The 19,602-nt window shown below is 37.2% G+C and overlaps 1 protein-coding gene across 2 annotated transcripts; it reads left to right on the forward strand.

Moving 5' to 3' along the window:
• Positions 1-219: 219 nt before the first annotated feature.
• Positions 220-15,477, forward strand: LOC145554902 (uncharacterized). Of its 2 annotated transcripts, XR_014090948.1 has the most exons (8): positions 220-505; positions 601-663; positions 742-873; positions 958-1,002; positions 1,180-1,290; positions 2,394-2,439; positions 14,354-14,556; positions 14,653-15,477. XR_014090948.1 is itself a non-coding variant. In XM_081615785.1 (7 exons), exons 1-7 carry the CDS (start codon positions 308-310, stop codon positions 14,488-14,490), a joined length of 732 nt encoding a protein of 243 aa, XP_081471911.1. In that variant the 5' UTR covers positions 220-307; the 3' UTR covers positions 14,491-15,477. The 2 variants fall into 2 exon arrangements, 1 of the variants encoding a protein (XP_081471911.1); XM_081615785.1 differs by having other exon boundaries at positions 14,354-15,477.
• The last annotated feature ends 4,125 nt before the right edge of the window (positions 15,478-19,602 follow it).

The raw sequence follows: 19,602 nt of genomic DNA on the forward strand, positions 1-19,602 counted from the left end.
CAGGGCAGCAAAGCTTGGTAGGTATTTAATACGTTTCTCTTTGGTAAAATGTATTATAGGTCTTTGTATGTTGTGTTTGGTGAATGGAATGTATGATTTTTTTTTTTTTTTGTCCTGGTCTTTTCAGGTATCCCCTATTTTCCTGTAGCTGACTACTTTCCTCTGAAGCGTCCCAATCTGTGGAGCCCTGATGGCGTGAGTACATAGTCATTTTCAAAATAGGAAGGTAAAATTGTGCATTTCTATGGAATGTTAATTTTATCTCTCATTGTAATGTGTGCAGATCCACCTCAGCGATGACCACGGCATGCCCATTCTCCAGAAATTCATGTGGATGTTTGCTTATCGATATCTCGAAATATCAACTCCAAAGCCACCGGTACAGAGTCAGGCAGCTACTGGTTACAAGCCAAGATTTGTTCCTCGCATTGTCGTGAAAGGGGAGGAAAGAAGAGTCCCATCTTTGCCATCTTCAGAGTGGACTCTTGTGAGATCTGGCAGAAAGGTATCAATATATTTGCAGTTTCCTTGCAGTAGAAGAAAGATGTTTCTTTAACTGTTAAATATCTTAAACAATTCATATGTGCTCTATCTTTACAGAGGAACCACTCAGGGGAATTGGAATCTTCTGATTCACTGAAGACAAGGGTGGTTCATCACAAGGTATTTGAGGCTTTTAGCGATTTATAAGATCTAATTGTAAATGTTACTGGTATCTTAATTAAAATGTTTATTTTGCAGATTGATGGGACTCCAGTATCGTTAAGAAAGTGTTCCGTTCTGTTGAATCCTTCCCGTTTTTCACCTGATATCTTGGTTGCCATGGAAACGGTCTCTCCATCAGACCTTTCAGATGTTCACACAGGCAATGAGGTAATTTGCAGAAGACTGGAAGTACCATTTACCATCTTAGTATTTTCTTTTATAAAGAATCCAAACCTGAAATGTTTGTTATAGACAAATTCTGTGGAACATCAAAAGAAGTCAGCTGGGAGACAGCAGGTTTGTGAAAGCATAAGTTAATAATTTGTTATTGTAGAATAAAAGTATTTTGCAAATGAAGGTTTAATGTATAACAAATATTGAGTTGTGTTTTAACTGAAAACACGTTATATTGAATCTTTGTTGACTTTGTGCAAAGCAAGTTTAATATTTTGCTTTGGTCTCATTTGGTTTTAGGTTGAGGCTAAAGCTAAAGCAGCCAAGATGTCTGTCTGCAATGTGCTGCCTTGTGAATCTCAGGAGATGTTGAACAGTCTTGGTCTGTCGGCGAGTCTTCCCAGCCAGTTGGTATGTATTGTGATGTTTATCGTTGTGTGTAATAAGAAAAATATTTTCTAATTTTCATAAAATCTAATTTATTTGGAATAATACAGTATAACTTATTTGTTTAATGTGTTATGCATAATGTTGGATATGTTTCAATTCATAAGATTGAAACGTTACATGTAAATATTTTGCAAGGACAGATTATCTGTACAAAAAGTAACAAAGTGTAAGCAATTAATCAGAATCCCCTCAATGAATTACTGAAATGTCAATTGACTATTTAAGATAATGCAAAAGACATTTCTTTGGATTGTAACAATGTTTCAGATGAAGTGTTAGCTTGAGTAGATGTAGAATCTCTAAAATAAAGAGGAAATCTTAGTATATATTTTAGGCCAAAAATTCTCAAGAGATTGTGCTTATTTTGATTTGAACATAAATGCAGCAGAAAAGGGCGAGGTTTTCAATTGTGTTGGAAGTGTTTGTACATTTTTATTTTTTGGATGTAGCAGTTGTGCATGTCTACTTTCTTAAATACGTTTGAAGGTAATGTGCTAAATGATGTCATAGTTTACTGGAAATGCGTCATTTGTTTGGAGCTTAATGGTGACTGCTGTGTTAGCACAAATATGTATATAAAAAGTAATGGTACATGTGGTATACTATGTACAAAATGAAATATAGATGGGTATCATGTTTAATGTTATCTGATTTGTCTTTTGGAGAAAAAAGTAATGCAAGCTTGCTTTCTAACATATTTTAGGAAAAGAACCAGACTGTAGATAAGAGTTAGACTGTAGGGAATGTTTTGTGTCTTCTGACATTTATAACCAATTAACAGAATGCAAAGAAAAACACTGATTGCAGAACCACTGTAATACACATTTTAGCTGGAACCTCTCTACAATAATCTTTAATTGCTTGTACATGTTACGTATTTATGTTGTAAGAAATGCTAAAATGAAACATTCAAATTATGTGCATATATTTTACAATTATTTGAGATTATTGAATAACTTAAGTAATTGTTTTGTGCAGTTCCGCTAAGCATTTTTCATTTAAGGAAAAAGACTTAATAAAGTGAAAATATAAAAGTCTTAACGTTTTTAAAATTTCCATTCTAGACGCTTGAGAGGAATGATTGGCAGTGCACGCCGACGTCATCCAAAGGTAAGACTGATCTTTTATGTAGGTGTTCGGAGGGGTTGCAGTTGGCTCTTGTCCCAGGGACATTTTTTGGTAGTAATCGGTCTACATCTGGGACCCTCATGTCATGCAGTATTGTAGCCGCAATAAAACATCACATTTCTCCCATTTGTACCTGGAAGACGTCAGATGTAGATGAAGTCTCTGTGCAAGGTCGCAAGTTGGCGGAATATATTGCTCGAGAAAGACCCAGCATAGGCTCAAAGCCAGAGTTGTGCAAGTTGGTTCAAGATCAGACTATTTTTGGTGGAAAGTGGAATGTAGGAATTTGTGACATGGTGACATGTGATTTTGACCAGGAGGGGGAACTCTTTGAACTATTACAAATGTATTTGATGAGAAATGGAATGTGTATCTTTTCTCTTCATGATGCAACTACCTTGGTAATCCAGCATGGAGAGTACTTTGCTGTTGTAGACTTTGGAACACGGAATTCGGAGGGCTTAGCATTAGAATCTGGTACGCCTGTAGTGGTGTTTAACACAAGCTTACTTGATTTAATGGTTCATTTGAACAAACTTGGGGAATCCTTATATGCAACCGAATATGCAATCTATGCCATTTCTGTAAAAGAGATGTGCAGTAATATGGAAACATGCACAGCACTGACTGAAGACACACACTCTACAGATGCATGCCATGCTTCCAGTAGCCATGTTGCATCATTCAGTGGGTCATTTCATCAGGGTGAGGATCGCTTTACATATGGTGGACTTCAGTGTGCAGCCATTAGTCTTGTTGCTTTAACAAAGCACACACTGAAAAGCGTTTTTTCGTGGAATATTGAGATATTGGACAATGTAGTGACTGTAGGTGATGAGTTGTACACAGCTTTGCATGACAGCCATTTAATCAGTGGTGGACATGAGCTTCTTGCTATTCCAGACTTGCCTGAAAATATTCATGTTGATGGACAGCATTTTGAATGTTTTTATCATGCAGATTATGCTTCTGGAGATGTGGATATACTGGGAGGACAGTTAATAGAGGAGGGTGTGCTTACTACTCTCTGGGATGGATTGAGTAAGATGTGTGGAAAGTATGAAACCTGCTTTATGACAGTATGTGGCAGTACTTGTGCTCTCATCAGTAATAGTGGGCGTTATGCTATTGTAGACTCCCATCCACGTAACAATGAGGGCATGGTAGATGCACATGGTAAGAGCGTTGTTCTTTACTTTAACTGTATAGATGATGTCTTTGCATATCTTACAAGGCTTTCTGTTGAACTGAATGTCACTCAGAGGTTTTTTGAGATCAGTGGAGTTGATATTGTTCAGATGGACTCAAGTAAAAGTGTATCTGAACATTCAGTTGCTGTTCCAAGTAGCACTAGTCTGTTTGAAGGGAGCAATGGTGATATACAGGAGGATTCTTATGGAGGACCTTCATTCCAACTGCAAACATCAAACAGGGATGATGGTGATGGTGATGATGATATAGTTGTTACTGATGTCCAAAATAAGGAATTGTATTTTAACCCCATCTCTGGAGACATTGCACGGTCACTGTGTGGCAAGTTGAATGTAGAGTTTGAACGGGCAAATTCTGTATCTTGCATGGTTGGTGAACTGGGTGTGCCATGTATGACAGAAAAAATAGTAGGTGATGGAAACTGCTTTTTTAGAGCACTTAGTCAAGCTGTCAGTGGCAATCAGAAATCTCATCGCAAAATTCGGCTTGCTGTCACAAACCAGTTAAAAAAGAATTTCCAAATGTATACAAGTATTCTCAGAAATGAGTATTGTTCCATGTCAGAATATATTAGGACTTCAAGGATGCAATATGTTGGCAGTTGGGCAACTGAAGTAGAGATTCAAGCAGCAGCTGACTTTTTTGACATAAATATCTTTACTTATTGTAGTGATAAATGGCTTAAATATACATCTACAAACAGTTTGTGCAATCATGGTCTCTATTTGCAAAATATTAATGGTAATCATTATGAGAATGTTCTTTGTGTAAAGCAGCCCAAGTCACAAACATGTTATGGTTATTGCACAAATCAAGATGTTTCTGGGAAATGTAAAACTCGGAAAGCTATTGCAAAACAAAAAATCGCTCTTGTAGAGATGGTCAAAACTGAGAGTTTTGTGCAAGAGGAGTGTGTGGGTATTTTGCAAGATGATCAAGAGACTTTGCTATTTACTCCCCTGTCTGAAGTTACTGCTAAAACTCTGTGCAACAAACTAAAAATAGACTTTGAAGTTCACAATTTCCAACCAGTAAAATTGGGAGGGCCTTTAGGAAGTGTGTGTAAAACTAAAAATATTGTAAATGATGCTAACAGTTTTTTCAGAGATATATCTCATGTACTCAGCGGTTCACAGAATAATCACCATAAAATTAGACTTGCTGTAGTTTCATATATAACCAAGAATATAGAAGAATGTGAAGAGTTTCTGGGAAGAGATTATGCTTCTGTGTCAGAATATGTTAACCAGTCACAGATGAAGTACTTGGGTCACTGTGCTACCGAAATTGAGTTTAAATCTGCTGCAATCATGTTGGGATTGGACATTTATGTATTTAATGGCACACAGTGGAGCAAATACAGTTAAAATAACAGTAATTTTACTCATGAAGCTCTGTATCTTCAAAACTGTAATAATCATTTTGATGCTGTTATGTGTGTAAAGCAGGCTAATAAAGACTGTTGCTTTGAACTTTGTAATCCAAGTGGTTCATTACAGACAAAATCCATTCAAACAAGATCTTCCCAAGTACAGAAAGATACAAAACAAACTGTAACAAGCAATAAAAGAAACTACAGTTTTTCTATGTATTTAAGACAAAAAAGGAATGGGAAGGAAATGATCAAATACAAAACTCAAATGACATATATGCAAAAAGTAAAATTTAAGCAGAATAACAAATACAAGACAAATTTTTTATACAAGGAAAAGAAGAAAAACTCTAGTAGAACAAAATATCATGATGATGAGACTTATCGAAAAAAGGTTCAGCTGAGGACTATTAATAAATATACTAAAGACGAATCTCATCGAGAGAAACTGAAGCAAATTGGCATTGCGAAATATAAGAAAGACGAATCTTATCGAGAAAAACTGAAGCAAATGAGCATTAAAAAGTATAATGAAAATTAATCTCATAGACAAAAAGTAAAAGAATCAAGTAAAAAGCAATACCTTTATCCAGGACATAAGATGCACATAATATCAGATGTAAAGCTAAAAAGACGGGAGATTAAAGAAAAGTCAAAGGAGTTTGATTTTGTTGTTGCACAATTTTTGGAGAAGGTTAAAGAGGGGCCAAATTTTGTTTGTTGTGTTTGCTTTCGTCTGTTGTTCAAGCATCAGATATTGAACTGTCACAAAGACCAGTACAGAAAAACTAAAGAAATGTCTTTAATTGCAGATAAATGTATAAGTGACGATTATGTGCATAGGTGTGACGATGTGTGTGCATCTCCATGCACTCTTAATACCTGTCGAAATAGGCTGTATATCTGTTATTCTTGCCATTATAAAATGAGCAAAGGTCAAATACCCCCAGAAAGTTCATGTAATAATTTATCTGTTGATCCCATCCCACCTCAGTTGGCATGTTTGAATACTTTGGAGCAACACTTAATTGCTTTACATATACCATTTATGAAAATGTTGGCTTTGCCCAAAGGTGGACAAAATGGAGTGCATGGACCTGTTACATGTGTCCCTACAAATATAGTTGAAACTTGCAGCCTGTTACCAAGAAGTAATATGGAAGGCTCTTTGTTACCTGTGAAGTTGAAGCGTAAATTGACATACAAAGGTCATTATGATTATCAGTATGTCGATACAATGCATGTCCAGGAAGCTCTTTGGTACTTGAAACATTGTAATTCTCATTATAAAGATGTGGAGTTCAATGAATCTTGGATCAATGAGTTTTCTCCAGAAGAAAATAGTTCTGTTTTAATAAAGAATGAAAGTGTTAAAGAAGATGAGGACATGTCCATAGATGAAAATGATGATGACCTTTTACATGACAGACAGCAACACTGCATGTTCCAGGACACTTGTCTTATGCCAGTAGATATAGGACAAGAAGCTTTGGATCAATGTGTTGATAATGTGTTGAATATTGCACCAAGTGAAAATAATAACCCGGTTAAATTGCTTTCTGATTGTACAAATGAAGCAAAATGTTTCCCTGTTTTGTTTCCTTTGGGGTATAATACATACCATGAAAAGCGGCAATATCGTTTGACTTTAAGCCGCTACTTTAATAACAGACTTCTTCATGCTGATGGTAGATTTGCACGTAATGTAGAATACATCTTCTTTGCTCAATACATGTCAGAACTGGAGCAAGTTGTCTCTAAAGTGTCTATAGCATTGCGTAAAGGCACAAGTCCTACATTTCAAAATATGACTGAGGTATTAAAAAATGAGGACTCTTTAAATAAGTTGTTACAGTTTGATGATGGGTATCGCTTCTTGAAACCTATTCGAGGCACACCTGCCTTCTGGCAGTCGGCTCAACGCGACTTGCTAGCTTGTGTTAGAATGTTAGGAAAACCCACATGGTTTGCCTCGTTTTCGTCTGCTGATATGAGATGGAAAAATTTACTTTACAGCATTTTGAAGCAGGAAGGGTGAACGCAGACTTTGGAACAGTTGCAGTGGGCAGATAAGTGTGAATTGCTGCATCAAAATCCTGTTACTGCTGCCAGAATGTTTGATTTTAGATGGCATGTTTTTGTTAAAGAAGTTTTAATGTCTCCTTCAAATCCAATTGGAAAAATTGAAGACTACTATTATCGTGTAGAATTCCAGCAGCGTGGTTCTCCCCATTGTCATTGCCTTTTTTGGATTTCTGGTGCTCCAATTCTGGACAAGAACACAGATGAAGAGGTTACTGCATTTATTGATAAGTATGTAACATGTGAAATTCCAACTGAAGAAGATCCGTTGTTTGAAGTTGTTACATCTGTACAGCAGCATTCAAAACGACATTCAAAATCTTGTAAAAAGAAAAAAAAACGTTTGTTGTTTCATTTTCCCACGGCCTGCATCTTGCCGAACCTTTATTTGTCGCGGTGAAAAATATCAAGATCCAGTGAAGACTTGCAAATGCAATTTGGATAAAACTGATAAGGCAGATTGTGAATGTCTTAGCAAGGACAAGGAAAGCACATTTTAAAACCTATGGTGACTTTTACAGAACTGGTGTTATTGGATTTGTTGATGGAACAAAACATTCTGTAAAGTCTGTTGTAGATTTAAATAGGAGTGAATTTGAGTTGGAATCTGATCATTTTGAGGCTGTTGAAAATGTTACTGGTGATGTAATGCTGGAGGATACATGGGCTGAGTTGTGTCCTGAGGTTGAATTGGAACGCTTGGAGTGTGAGGAATTACAAAAAGAGAAACCAATAGAAAATGATGCTCAGGAACATATTCCTGATTTAAGTTCTAACCCTAAAGACATTTCAGTATTTGAGAAAAAACAAATGAGTAGATCTGAAGGCCTTGTATTGATTAGATCTTTGAATGAAAAACAGTTTTCTGTTTTTTATCAAATCCGGCAGTGGTGTTTAAATAAGGTTAATGGAAAAAATCCAGAACCACTGCACATATTTATTACAGGGGGGGCCGGTACAGGAAAAAGTCATTTAATTAAGGCAATTGAATATGAATCAAAACGGTTATTGTCCACTGTGTGTAGGTTTCCTGATAATACATGCGTATTACTGACAGCTCCCACTGGCATTGCTGCGTATAATTTAGAAGCGACAACAATCCACACCACTTTTTCTATTGGAAAGGATGTACGCCTACCGTATACTCCTTTGGGCGAAGACAAACTAAATTCCTTGCGTGTCAAATATAGTGATCTTCAACTTCTTATTATAGATGAAATATCAATGGTTGATCACAATCTCTTATCATATGTTAACGGCCGATTGCGTCAGATTAAACAAACCACGAAAGTATATGGGGGTATCAGTATAATTACTGTCGGCGATGTCTATCAGCTCCCCCCTGTTCGAGGTAAGCTGATATACGCTGAGGGTGTTGCCACAAATATATGGTCAGAGTTATTTCAAATTGTAGAATTAACTGAAATTGTGAGGCAAAAAGATGCTGTATTTTCTCAACTGCTTAACAGGATGAGAACTCACTCCAAAAGTACACCAATGCTGGCGGATGATATAAACATTTTAAAACATTGTGAAACGGGTGAGGTTAGCTCAGCCTTGCACATATTTGCGACTAATAAACAAGTGAGCGAGCACAATATTCATCAATTATATCAGACTTGTCCTGAATTTGTTAGAATTGGGGCACAGGATTATGTAAATGATAAAAAAACGGAAAATTGAGGTTGTTAGAAGGGAGTCATGCAAAAGCTTCAAATACCTGCTTATCAGAAGTGTTGTTATTGGGCAAAGGAGCACGTGTTATGTTGTGTAAAAATGTGGATGTTAATGATGGTTTAGCTAATGGTGTTCTTGGTACTGTGACAGAAATATTAATACCTGAAAAGGACAAGTTTCCTAAAGTGGTGTATGTTAAATTTGATGATGATCGTGTTGGCATTAAGAAGAGGAGGAGTTGCCACTATGTATCATCAGATTTGGCTGGATCCACAGCGGCGGCTTGCGGCGGCAATTTCCTCTCAAGTTAGCATGGGCATGTACTGTACACAAAGTTCAAGGAATGACTGTTGAGGAAGCTGTTGTTTCTTTTAGTAAAATCTTTGCCCTGGGACAAGCTTATGTGGCCGTGAGTCGTGTTAAAAGTCTTTCAGGTTTGACAATTCAAGATTTTGATGAAAAGAGGATATATTGTAAGGATGACATTGCTGTTGCTCTTGAGGATATGAGACCCCTTTTGAGTGGATCTATTCAGTTGGACCGATTTAACAAATCTCCTTTTACTGTATTCCTGATGAACGTGCAAAGTTTATCTCGGCATGTAAAAGATTTGACTTGTTTTACAGAGCATTGGAAACCTAAATGTGTTGCTGTTACAGAAACATGGTTGACTTCAACTCAAACTGATACAGTAAAAATTGATGGTTACAGTTTCTCCAACCGTCCACGACATTTATCTTATTCTAACAGGCATCCACAATTGAGTGTGTTGCAAGACCAACAACATGGTGGTGTTGGCATTTATTGTGCAAATGACATTGAATTTGAAGTTCTGCAGCAGCCAGAGCTGAATTTGGAGTGTTTGGTGTACCGGTTTAGTCATTTAAAAATGGTCCTTGGGGTAATTTATCGCCCACCATTATATCCTCTGTCACTATTTAAAATAAATTTACAAACTTTGTTTGATTGGCTTGAGAAACAAAGCGACACAATAGCACTGATTGGAGATTTTAATGATGATATTTTGAAGTCATCAACTATCTCAAAATTTATGTCTGATAAAGGATACCTACAAATGGTTGATGAACCAACCACTGAAAAAGGTACCTTAATAGATCACGTTTATGTTAAATCAGAGAAGCATAAAGTTGAAGCCGTAGTTGTGCCTACATATTTTAGTGATCACGAGGGAGTAATGTGTGTTTTTGAGCAGTTGTAATTATGTGATGTTTTGAAATATTTGTTTTTTCTTGATGAAAATGAATTAAAAAATGTTTAAGACTGCAAGACATTGAGCTACATTTGAAAGAGTGATGGCACTTACAAAAATTGGGCACTTTAAACACTAAGCAAAGCCACTAACTACATCTTTACTTCTGTTGCTCAAAACATTTTGATGGTTAGTCTGTGAAGCAGTTGTTCCATATGCCGCACTTAAACGGGCAGTGGGCAGCTGTTTTCACATGGATGGCCAAATAGGTATCCTTAGGCTTGAAAAGTGAAGCAGTTGTTCCATATGCCGCACATAAACGGGCAGTGGGCTGCTGTTTTCACATGGATAGTCAGGGAATAATTAGAAGATACCCACTCCAAGACGACTGCAGCTGTCTCCGAACTACTGCCTCCTCAATTAAATTTGGTTAAGCACATTAATAAGAGGGAAAGACAGGGAGCAAAAACAAGGGATGCCCACATCCCAATTACACACACCTGACATACAAAAGGAAATGGGGAAAGATAAACCAAACCAAGGGGTCTTTGAGCCCCGCTTGCACTCACAACACTTGCATATCTACACCACACAATCATATCAGATTCAAGTTCACTGATCAGAGGAGGACAGTTCCTACATAAAATTGGAATTTAAAACCTCTCCTTAGAAAAAGGTTTCGTTTCTTGCATTAAGTCGCCATTTATTAAGCTTTGACAGATGAACAATTGGATACAGACCTAAAAGGAATAATGAAAAAGCAACATTTTAATAATTGGCATATTATTGATATTTAATGTCCCTTTGGGATCAATAAAGGATTTTTGAATTTGAATAATGATTAATAGCTTTAAATCTTTGAAGGTGTTCTTAATGCAGGGTTTGCTTTACCTTGTCACATAGCACAAAAAAAGCAAAGGCAGTTTATTGGTACTTCCATTTGTGGAACTGGGTTCAATTCCCAGGGCTGCCCGACTACATTTGTGCTGACGATTGAAGGTAAAAAAAAATTAAAGTATGAAACCTCATAAGCTTTAAATATTTTTAAAAAATTATATAAATTAACAGTTTAACATTTTTTCCTTAATCTAAAATTGGGAGTTAAATAGAAAAATATCTGCATTTGCTTTATGCAATGAGTCCAGATAATTTTGCAAATTATCATGTTTAAAATGCCTCATATTTAAATGTACAAAAATGAAATCCAGGTGTAACTAGAGCTTTTTAACAAACATTTTAGCATTGCACTATTTGTTTTGAAATAATAATTTATGGCTACATTCATTACAAAGCAAAAACAAATTTGAAGGAGCATTTTAGCAAGATTGTAATATAAAATCATACACAGGAAAAGAGTTGAAATGTACAATTCCACAAATTGGTGGTCCAATTCTAGCTTTCTCCTGTTATGTTTAACCTACTATTGTTCAAATAATTGACAGGTAAAGAGTTTATCATTTTAAAAAAATAGTTTGTATGATGTGACTTTTATTGTACAACCATGGAACACATTGAAAACAAGCATGAAATTTGAAACCTCTTCTTAATATATATATATATAAAAAAAAAAAAAATTCCCTTCTCACCCTCCGCGGGTGGTCTGTTTCATCCTCTGAGCTCGGGTCCTCTACCAGAGGCCTGGGAGCTTGAGGGTTCTGCGCAGTATCTTGGCTGTGCCTAGAACTGTACATTTCTGGACTGAGATGTCTGATGTTGTTCCTGGGATCTGTTTGAGCCACTGCTCCAGTTTGGGGGTGACTGCCCCGAGGGCCCCGATGACCACAGGTACCACTGTGGTCTTCACCTTCCAGGTCTTTTCCAGTTCCTCCCTGAGGCCCTGGTACTTCTCCAATTTCTCATGCTCCTTTTTCCTGATGTTGTAGTCACTTGGTATTGCTACATCCACCACAACGGCTTTCCTCTGTTCTTTATCCACCACCACAATGTCTGGTTGGTTCGCCATTACCATCTTGTCTGTCTGGATCTGGAAGTCCCACAGGATCTTAGCTCGGTCATTCTCCACCACTTTTGGGGGTGTTCCCCACTTTGATCTCGGGGCTTCCAGTCCATATTCTGCACAGATGTTCCTGTACACTATGCCCGCCACTTGGTTATGTCGTTCCATGTACGCTTTCCCTGCCAGCATCTTGCACCCTGCTATTATGTGCTGGACTGTCTCAGGGGCCTCCTTGCACAACCTACACCTTGGGTCTTCTCTGGTGTGGTAGATCTGAGCCTCTATTGCTCTGGTGTTTAGGGCCTGTTCCTGGGCGGCCAGGATGAGAGCCTCTGTGCTGTCCTTGAGTCCAGCTTTCTCCAGCCATTGGTAGGTTTTCCTGACATCAGCCACTTCAGTTAATTGTCGGTGGTACATCCCATGTAGGGGCTTGTCCTCCCATGATGGTACTTCCAGCACCTTGTCTTCTGTTCCCCATTGCCTGAGACATTCACTGAGCACATCGTCCGTTGAGGCTTTGTCCTTGATGTATTTATGGATCTTGGATGTTTCATCCTGGACAGTGGCTCTCACACTCACTAGTCCTCTGCCTCCTTCCTTACGGCTCGTGTACAGTCTCAGGGTGCTGGATTTGGGGTGGAACCCTCCATGCATGGTTAGTAGCTTCCTAGTCTTAACATCCGTGGCCTTCATCTCTTCCATTGGCCAGCTAATTATTCCGGCAGGGTATCTGATTACTGGTAAGGCATAGCTGTTTATTGCACGGATCTTGTTCTTGCCATTGAGCTGGCTTCTCAGGACTTGCCTTATTCGTTGGAGGTATTTGGCTGTGGCTCCTTTCCTTGTGACCTCATCGAGGTTGCCATTTGCTTGTGGTATTCCCAGGTACTTGTAGCTGTGCTCTATGTCTGCTATTGTTCCTTCTGGGAGTGAGACCCCTTCTGTGTGGACGACCTTCCCTCTCTTTGTAACCAACCGACCACACTTCTCTAGTCCGAATGACATCCCAATGTCAGTGCTGTAGATCCTGGTGGTGTGGATCAGTGAGTCGATGTCTCGCTCGCTCTTGGCGTACAGCTTGATGTCATCCATGTAGAGGAGGTGACTGATCGTGGCCCCATTCTTGAGTCGGTATCCGTAGCCAGTCTTGTTGATGATTTGGCTGAGAGGGTTCAGGCCTATGCAGAACAGCAGTGGGGACAGAGCATCTCCTTGGTATATGCCACATTTGATGGACACTTGTGCAAGTGGTTTGCAGTTGGCTTCAAGGGTGGTTTTCCACAGCCCCATCGAGTTTGCAATGAAGGCTCTTAGAGTCCTATTGATGTTGTACATCTCTAAGCATTCAATGATCCAAGTGTGTGGCATTGAGTCATAGGCTTTCTTGTAATCAATCCAAGCGGTACACAGGTTGGTGTGTCGAGTTTTGCAGTCTCGGGCGACTGTGTGGTCTACAAGGAGTTGGTGTTTGGCTCCTCTGCTATTTATGCCTATGCCCTTCTGTGCCTTGCTCATGTATTTATCCATGTGCCCGCTTATCTTAGCCGCTATGATGCCTGACATGAGCTTCCATGTTGTAGAGAGACAGGTTATTGGCCGATAGTTGGATGGGACTGAACCCTTCGAGGGTTCCTTCTGTATCAGGATTGTGCGCCCTTCAGTTAACCATTCAGGGTGAGTCCCATTTTGTAGCAGCTGGTTCAGTTGAGCTGCCAGTCGCTCATGGAGGGCCGTGAGTTTCTTAAGCCAGTAGGCATGGATCATGTCAGGTCCTGGTGCTGTCCAGTTTTTCATACCCGAGACTCTGTCTTGGACATCTGCCACAGTGATGGTTACCGGGGCTTGTTCCGGGAGGTTGCTGTGGTCCTCTCGTAGAGAGGTTAGCCACTGTGCATTGCTGTTGTGGGACGCCTCCCTTTCCCATATGCCTTTCCAGTATATATATATATATATATATATATATATATATATATATATATATATATATATATATATATATATATATATATATATATATTGCATTAAGAAAGTGTAGCCAGGACACAGTATTTCATTTTTGTTAGATTAATGTTAATTTAATTTTATTTAAAGATTTACTTGAGAATAGAATCTTCTTTTCTGTAATTTCTTTAGCAAAAAAAATAAACGAAAAAATAATCATTGTTTTTGTTTTAATGTGGGTTGAGTTTCATCTGACCAACTGCACTAAAATGCCTTAATGGACATGGTTGGTACACAGTCCATTCTATGTTGAAATGTATGAGTATTCAAAGGAGTTTAATTATAATATAAAGGCATTTCACTAAAGTGAGGGGGAAAAATTTTTAAATTTAAGATTTATTTATTTTTATAACACTGGGTTGATAAGGTCTGTTTTTTTAAACAGGTCAGATTTCTCTTCGGAGTTCAGTTCCAGATTCTGTTTCCAGGTCCAGGACTCTCTCTCTCTGCTGCAAAGTGGACCAGACTGATGAGCTGGACCCATACAGCGCATCAAAGGAAACATCATCTCATGTCAACTAACAACCAATGAAGCAGTTAAACTGAAACTACTTGAATTGTAGAATACAGTCCATTCTATGTTGAAATGTATGAGTATTCACATGAGTTTCATTATAATATAAATGTATTTCACTACAGTGAGAGGGAAAAATGTGTTAATGTAAGCTTTTTTTCTTTTTATAGAGGACCCCAGGTTAAGGTCTGTTTTTTAAACAGGCAAGATTTCTGTTACAGATTCCGTTTCCAGGTCCAGGACTCTCTCTCTCTGTTGCCAAGTCGACTAGACTGATGAGCTAGACCCATAGTGCGCATCAAAGGAAACATCACCTCCTGTCAACTTCAAACCTGATGGAAGACATTCAGGCAACTGTCAAAATATCTTCACTCTGGAGTGGACCATTGTGAATGCAACTGGATTATTTCTGTTTTTCATCATTTGTCTCATAACTCCATCAATCAACTGATTAAATTCCTTCTAGAAAAGGAAAAAACATATTGGATTTTCAGAACTGATTTAAAGAATTTCTCTTTACAAAATCTCTTTACCAATTGCATTATTAAAATTAGGTAAGTTTATTTCATTAAAAGTAAAATTTAAACAGTAATGATTTATTGGTTAATGTCAAGTTATCATAAGGATATTTTGAATGTCAACTTTGTATTAAAAGTGTCATAATTTACTGAATCACTTTGACAAGTCATAAATATTCATGAAGATTTATTTATGTTCATGACATGTGTTATGTAATGTTTATGAAAGTTTCATGACAGTCTTATTCACCCCCTTCAAATAAAGTGTTACTAATCTTCATCCATCCATCCATCCATTTTCTTCCGCTTATCCGGGGTCGGGTCGCGGGGGCAGCAGCTTCAGAAGGGAGGCCCAGACTTCCCTCTCCCCAGTCACTTCTTCCAGCTCCTCCGGGGGAATCCCAAGGCGTTCCCAGGCCAGCCGAGAGACGTAATCCCTCCAGCGTGTCCTGGGTCTTCCCCGAGGCCTCCTCCCGGTGGGACGTGCCCGGAACACCTCACCAGGGAGGCGTACAGGAGGCATCCGATGGGCTCACCACCTGTCCGAGGGGCCAAAGGGGTCGGGTGCATTGTGCTATGGGCGGCGGCCAAGGGAGGGGACCCTGGCGGTCTGATCCTCGGCTGCAGAAGTTGGTTACTAATCTTATTTCATCAATTCATTGGTTATTTTTATAATATCACTTATATATTAGTGATATTATATTAGTCAATATTTATTGATCTTTGAGCAAAATCATTGAGATCCTTCTCTGTAATGGGGTAATTTTCAAAAATGAATTTCCCCTACTACTCTCGAATTGTTATTAAATAGTGACGCTAGATACATTTTAAATATTTTGTTACAACACTGACATGTTTAACAATGAGAAATTAATAGTGGTCAAGCTCAGGAATAGATAAATTAACATGTGTTTTTTTTCACCATTGTCTCTGAATGTGTTCCACCCTGTTATGAACATTTACATATGAACCACAAATAGTTAAACATTTAAATTTTGAAAAATAATGACTTTTTCTTACAAAGAGTGTGTCCCTTTTACTATATAATATGTTTTATTCTTGAAATTGTAACACATCATGAAGTTACAAATCATTTATGACTGTATTGTAAAGAAAAATCTGTTATTTTACTCATTATTACTGACAGCATTGAACATATTGGTAATTTTAAAAACTTATACCAAAATTTGCATTTATTGGTCTTCAACTCCCAAAATAGTTCATTAAAATCCACAGTACTTAATGTTTCTGTAACAATATTTAATAAAAACATGTGGGAAATGGAGTGGATTGTCCCATAACAGGGTGGAAAATCAAAGTCTTTGATTCTAAAATCTGATGATTTTCATTATTAGTTGCAGGATTGGCTCTTTCAAGTCAAAGTATATGTAGAGTATTTTTCATGGCTCTATTTGGGAAGAACATGTGATATCCCTGTAGTGGATTTTTCCATGAAAGGTACTCATTGTTCCCCTAACAGGAGTCAATGGGGATAACTAGTGAAATGAAAACTGACAAAGGGCAAAGATATCTGATAATACCTCAGACTACTCTGCAACTCTATTCCATCATCTCAACATTCGGGAGGGTTGCTGGCACCCATCTCCAGCTGGCATGCAAACATCTAAATGTATAATTAAAATACTTTGTTGTACATATTTGGCACATTTTACAAAAAATAATTGTTAGAGAAAACATGAGGACATGGAATGTTGCCGCAAAAAAAGAATCAACTTACATATTTTTAAATAAATCTTATCACATTTTGAACTCATGACCAAATCTGCTGCATTTTTAACAAAATTGTAACGGTTACATGTCATGAACACACTTCTAAATTGAACACAATTGAACACAATTCCTCAATATTTTAATTAAGCTTTGCCATGACACTGCCATGTTGCTACTGACATCTGGTATTGGCTTCCTTATTAGTGAGAAGACTGGCATTGCATGCTGTTCACCAGTGCTCTGTAATCTGGTGTGTTGCTGTTTGGCTGCAGCGATTAGATCAGGGGTCACCAACTTTTTTGAAACTGAGAGCTACTTCATGGGTACTGTTTTATATAAAGGCTACCAGTTTTACACTCTGTTCTGAAATAACAAATTTACTCAGTTTGCCTTATACATTATCACTAATGATTAATGATTCTCATCTATGAAGAAACTGATCACGTTAATGATTTCTAACAATAATTAGCCATGAAAACTAGGTGGGAAACAGATATCAATATTCAGCACTTTATCTCTTTTAATCTCAGTGATTGGGTGATTCTTTTTTGCGGCAACATTTCGGCCTGAGGATTTTTGAAAAAAAGTATTGTTTTAAGTTTGGAATATTTTGTTACAACACTTACATGTTTAACAATAAGAAATTAATAATGGGCAAGCTGAGGATTGGATAAATTAATAATTACATGTGTTTTTTTCACCATTGTCTCTGAATGTGTTCCACCCTGTTATGAACATTTACATATGGACCACAAATAGTTAAACATTTAAATTAAAAAAATTATGACTTTTTCTTAGAAAGAGTGTGTCCCTTTTACTATATAATGTTTTATTCTTGAAATTGTAACACATCATGAAGTTAAAAATCATTTATCACTATTGTAAAGAAAAATCTGTTTTTTTACTCATTATTACTGACAGCATGGAAAATATTGGTAAAAACTTATACCAATATTTGCATTTATTGGTCTTCAACTCCCAACATGGCTCAGAAAAATTTACAGTACTTAATGTTTCTGTAACAATATTTCATAAAAACGTGTGGAATGGAATATAACATGGTGGTTTTTCCCATAAAAGGGTGGAAAATCAAAGTCTTTGATTCTAAAATCTGAAGATTTTCATGATTAGTTGCAGGATTGGCTCAGTCAAAGTACAGGTAGAGTGTTTGTCCTGGTTCTGTTTGGCAAGAACATTTGATATCCCTGTAGTTGATTTTCCCATGACATGTACTCATTGTTCCCCTCACATGAGTCAATGGGGGTAACTAGTGAAATGAAAACAGACAAATGGCAAAGACATCTGATAATACCTCAGACTACTCTGCAACTCTATTCCATCAACTCAAAATTTTTTATTTGACTTAAAATTATTTATTTTCACCCTAATTTCTACCTTATTTGGTTCATGAACATAACAGGGTGGAAGATAACAGGGTGGAACTTTTCTAACTAATTTACCTGTAGCTCTTTATGTGGTCAACATTTAGCTAGCTAACATTAAACCGAATAACAAACCTTTAGTGACTAAATCTAACAATATGTTTTTTAAATTCTATATAATTAACATTTTTCACAATCTTTCCTAACAGGGTGGAACATAACAGGGTGGAACTTTCTAACTAATTCATCTTTAGCTCTTTATGTGGTAAACATTTAGCTAGCTAACCTTCAACAAAATAACAAACCTTTAATGACTAAATCTAACATTATGCTTTTTAAATTCTACTGAATAAACATTTTTCACAATCTTTCCTAACAGCGTGGAACTTTAAGCCTAACATATACAGGTTTAACATATTTAAGAAAGGAAAAAGTACAGAGATGGTGACAGTTGAAGCTCACTTTGTTTTCCATGGTTGAATTCACATCAGAACCAATTGATGTCACTCACTTTAAATGGTTTTTATGGAATTTTAGACTTTTTCAAGGCAGAAATGAAACATCATAACAGGGTGGAAAGTTAGTACTGGGACATGTATAATAAGAAAATATCAAATGTGAAAATAGTTTCAGTAGATTAAATTGCATATTAAAATAAGGTGTAGTCCAGTCAATCAACTTAATGAAGAAAAACATAAATATATATATATTTTACAGTTTAAATGTCATGAGGAAATCTATTACGCTGCACTGGGGACACATGAAATTGAACATGTCAGTCAACAAAAAGGTGTGTAAAGAACAAGTTAATATTTAAAAGCCATTTTGTTTATATTTGAATAATGGCAAACATCTAAATCCATCCATCCATCCATCCATTTTTCTGCACCCTTTTCCCTTAGTGGGCAGGGGAGGGTTGCTGGTGCCCATATCCAGCTGGCATGCAAACATCTAAAAGTATAATTAAAATACTTTGTTGTACATATTTTGCAAATTTTACAAAAAATAATTGTAAGCAAAACATGGGGACATGGAATGTTGCCACAAAAAAGAATCAACTTACATATTTTTAAATAAATCTTATTACATTTTGAACTCATGACCAAATCTGCTGCATTTTTAATAAAATTGTACCTGTTACGTGTCATGAACACACTTCTAAATTGAACACAATTGAACACAGGTCCTCAATATTTTAATTAAACTTTGCCATGACACTGCCATGTTGCTACAGACATCTGGTATAGGCTTCCTTATTAGTGAGAAGACTGGCATCCTTATTACTGAAAAGACTAGCATTGCATGCTGTTCACCAGTGCTCTGTAATCTGGTGTGTAACTTGAAACTGCAACTGTGAGTGCATCTTTCAGATGTGCATCAATGAGACATTTTCTGTGTTTGTTCTTGATGAAGTTCATGTCAGAAAACGCTGATTCACAGAGACAGGTTGAACCAAACAGGCTGGTAACCTTCATAGCTGCTGTGCTTA

Source organism: Poecilia reticulata, chromosome 14 (assembly GCF_904066995.2).
Source record: "Poecilia reticulata chromosome 14, P_reticulata-male-v2, whole genome shotgun sequence".
Lineage (NCBI taxonomy): Eukaryota > Metazoa > Chordata > Actinopteri > Cyprinodontiformes > Poeciliidae > Poecilia > Poecilia reticulata.

Coding starts and splice junctions, on each gene's coding strand:
- LOC145554902 (XM_081615785.1), top strand. CDS start 308: ATGCCCATTCTCCAGAAATTCATGTGGATGTTTGCTTATCGATATCTC. Junction 1,003..1,179: donor AGTCAGCTGGGAGACAGCAG/GTTTGTGAAAGC, acceptor ATTTGGTTTTAG/GTTGAGGCTAAAGCTAAAGC. Junction 1,291..2,393: donor CGAGTCTTCCCAGCCAGTTG/GTATGTATTGTG, acceptor TTTCCATTCTAG/ACGCTTGAGAGGAATGATTG.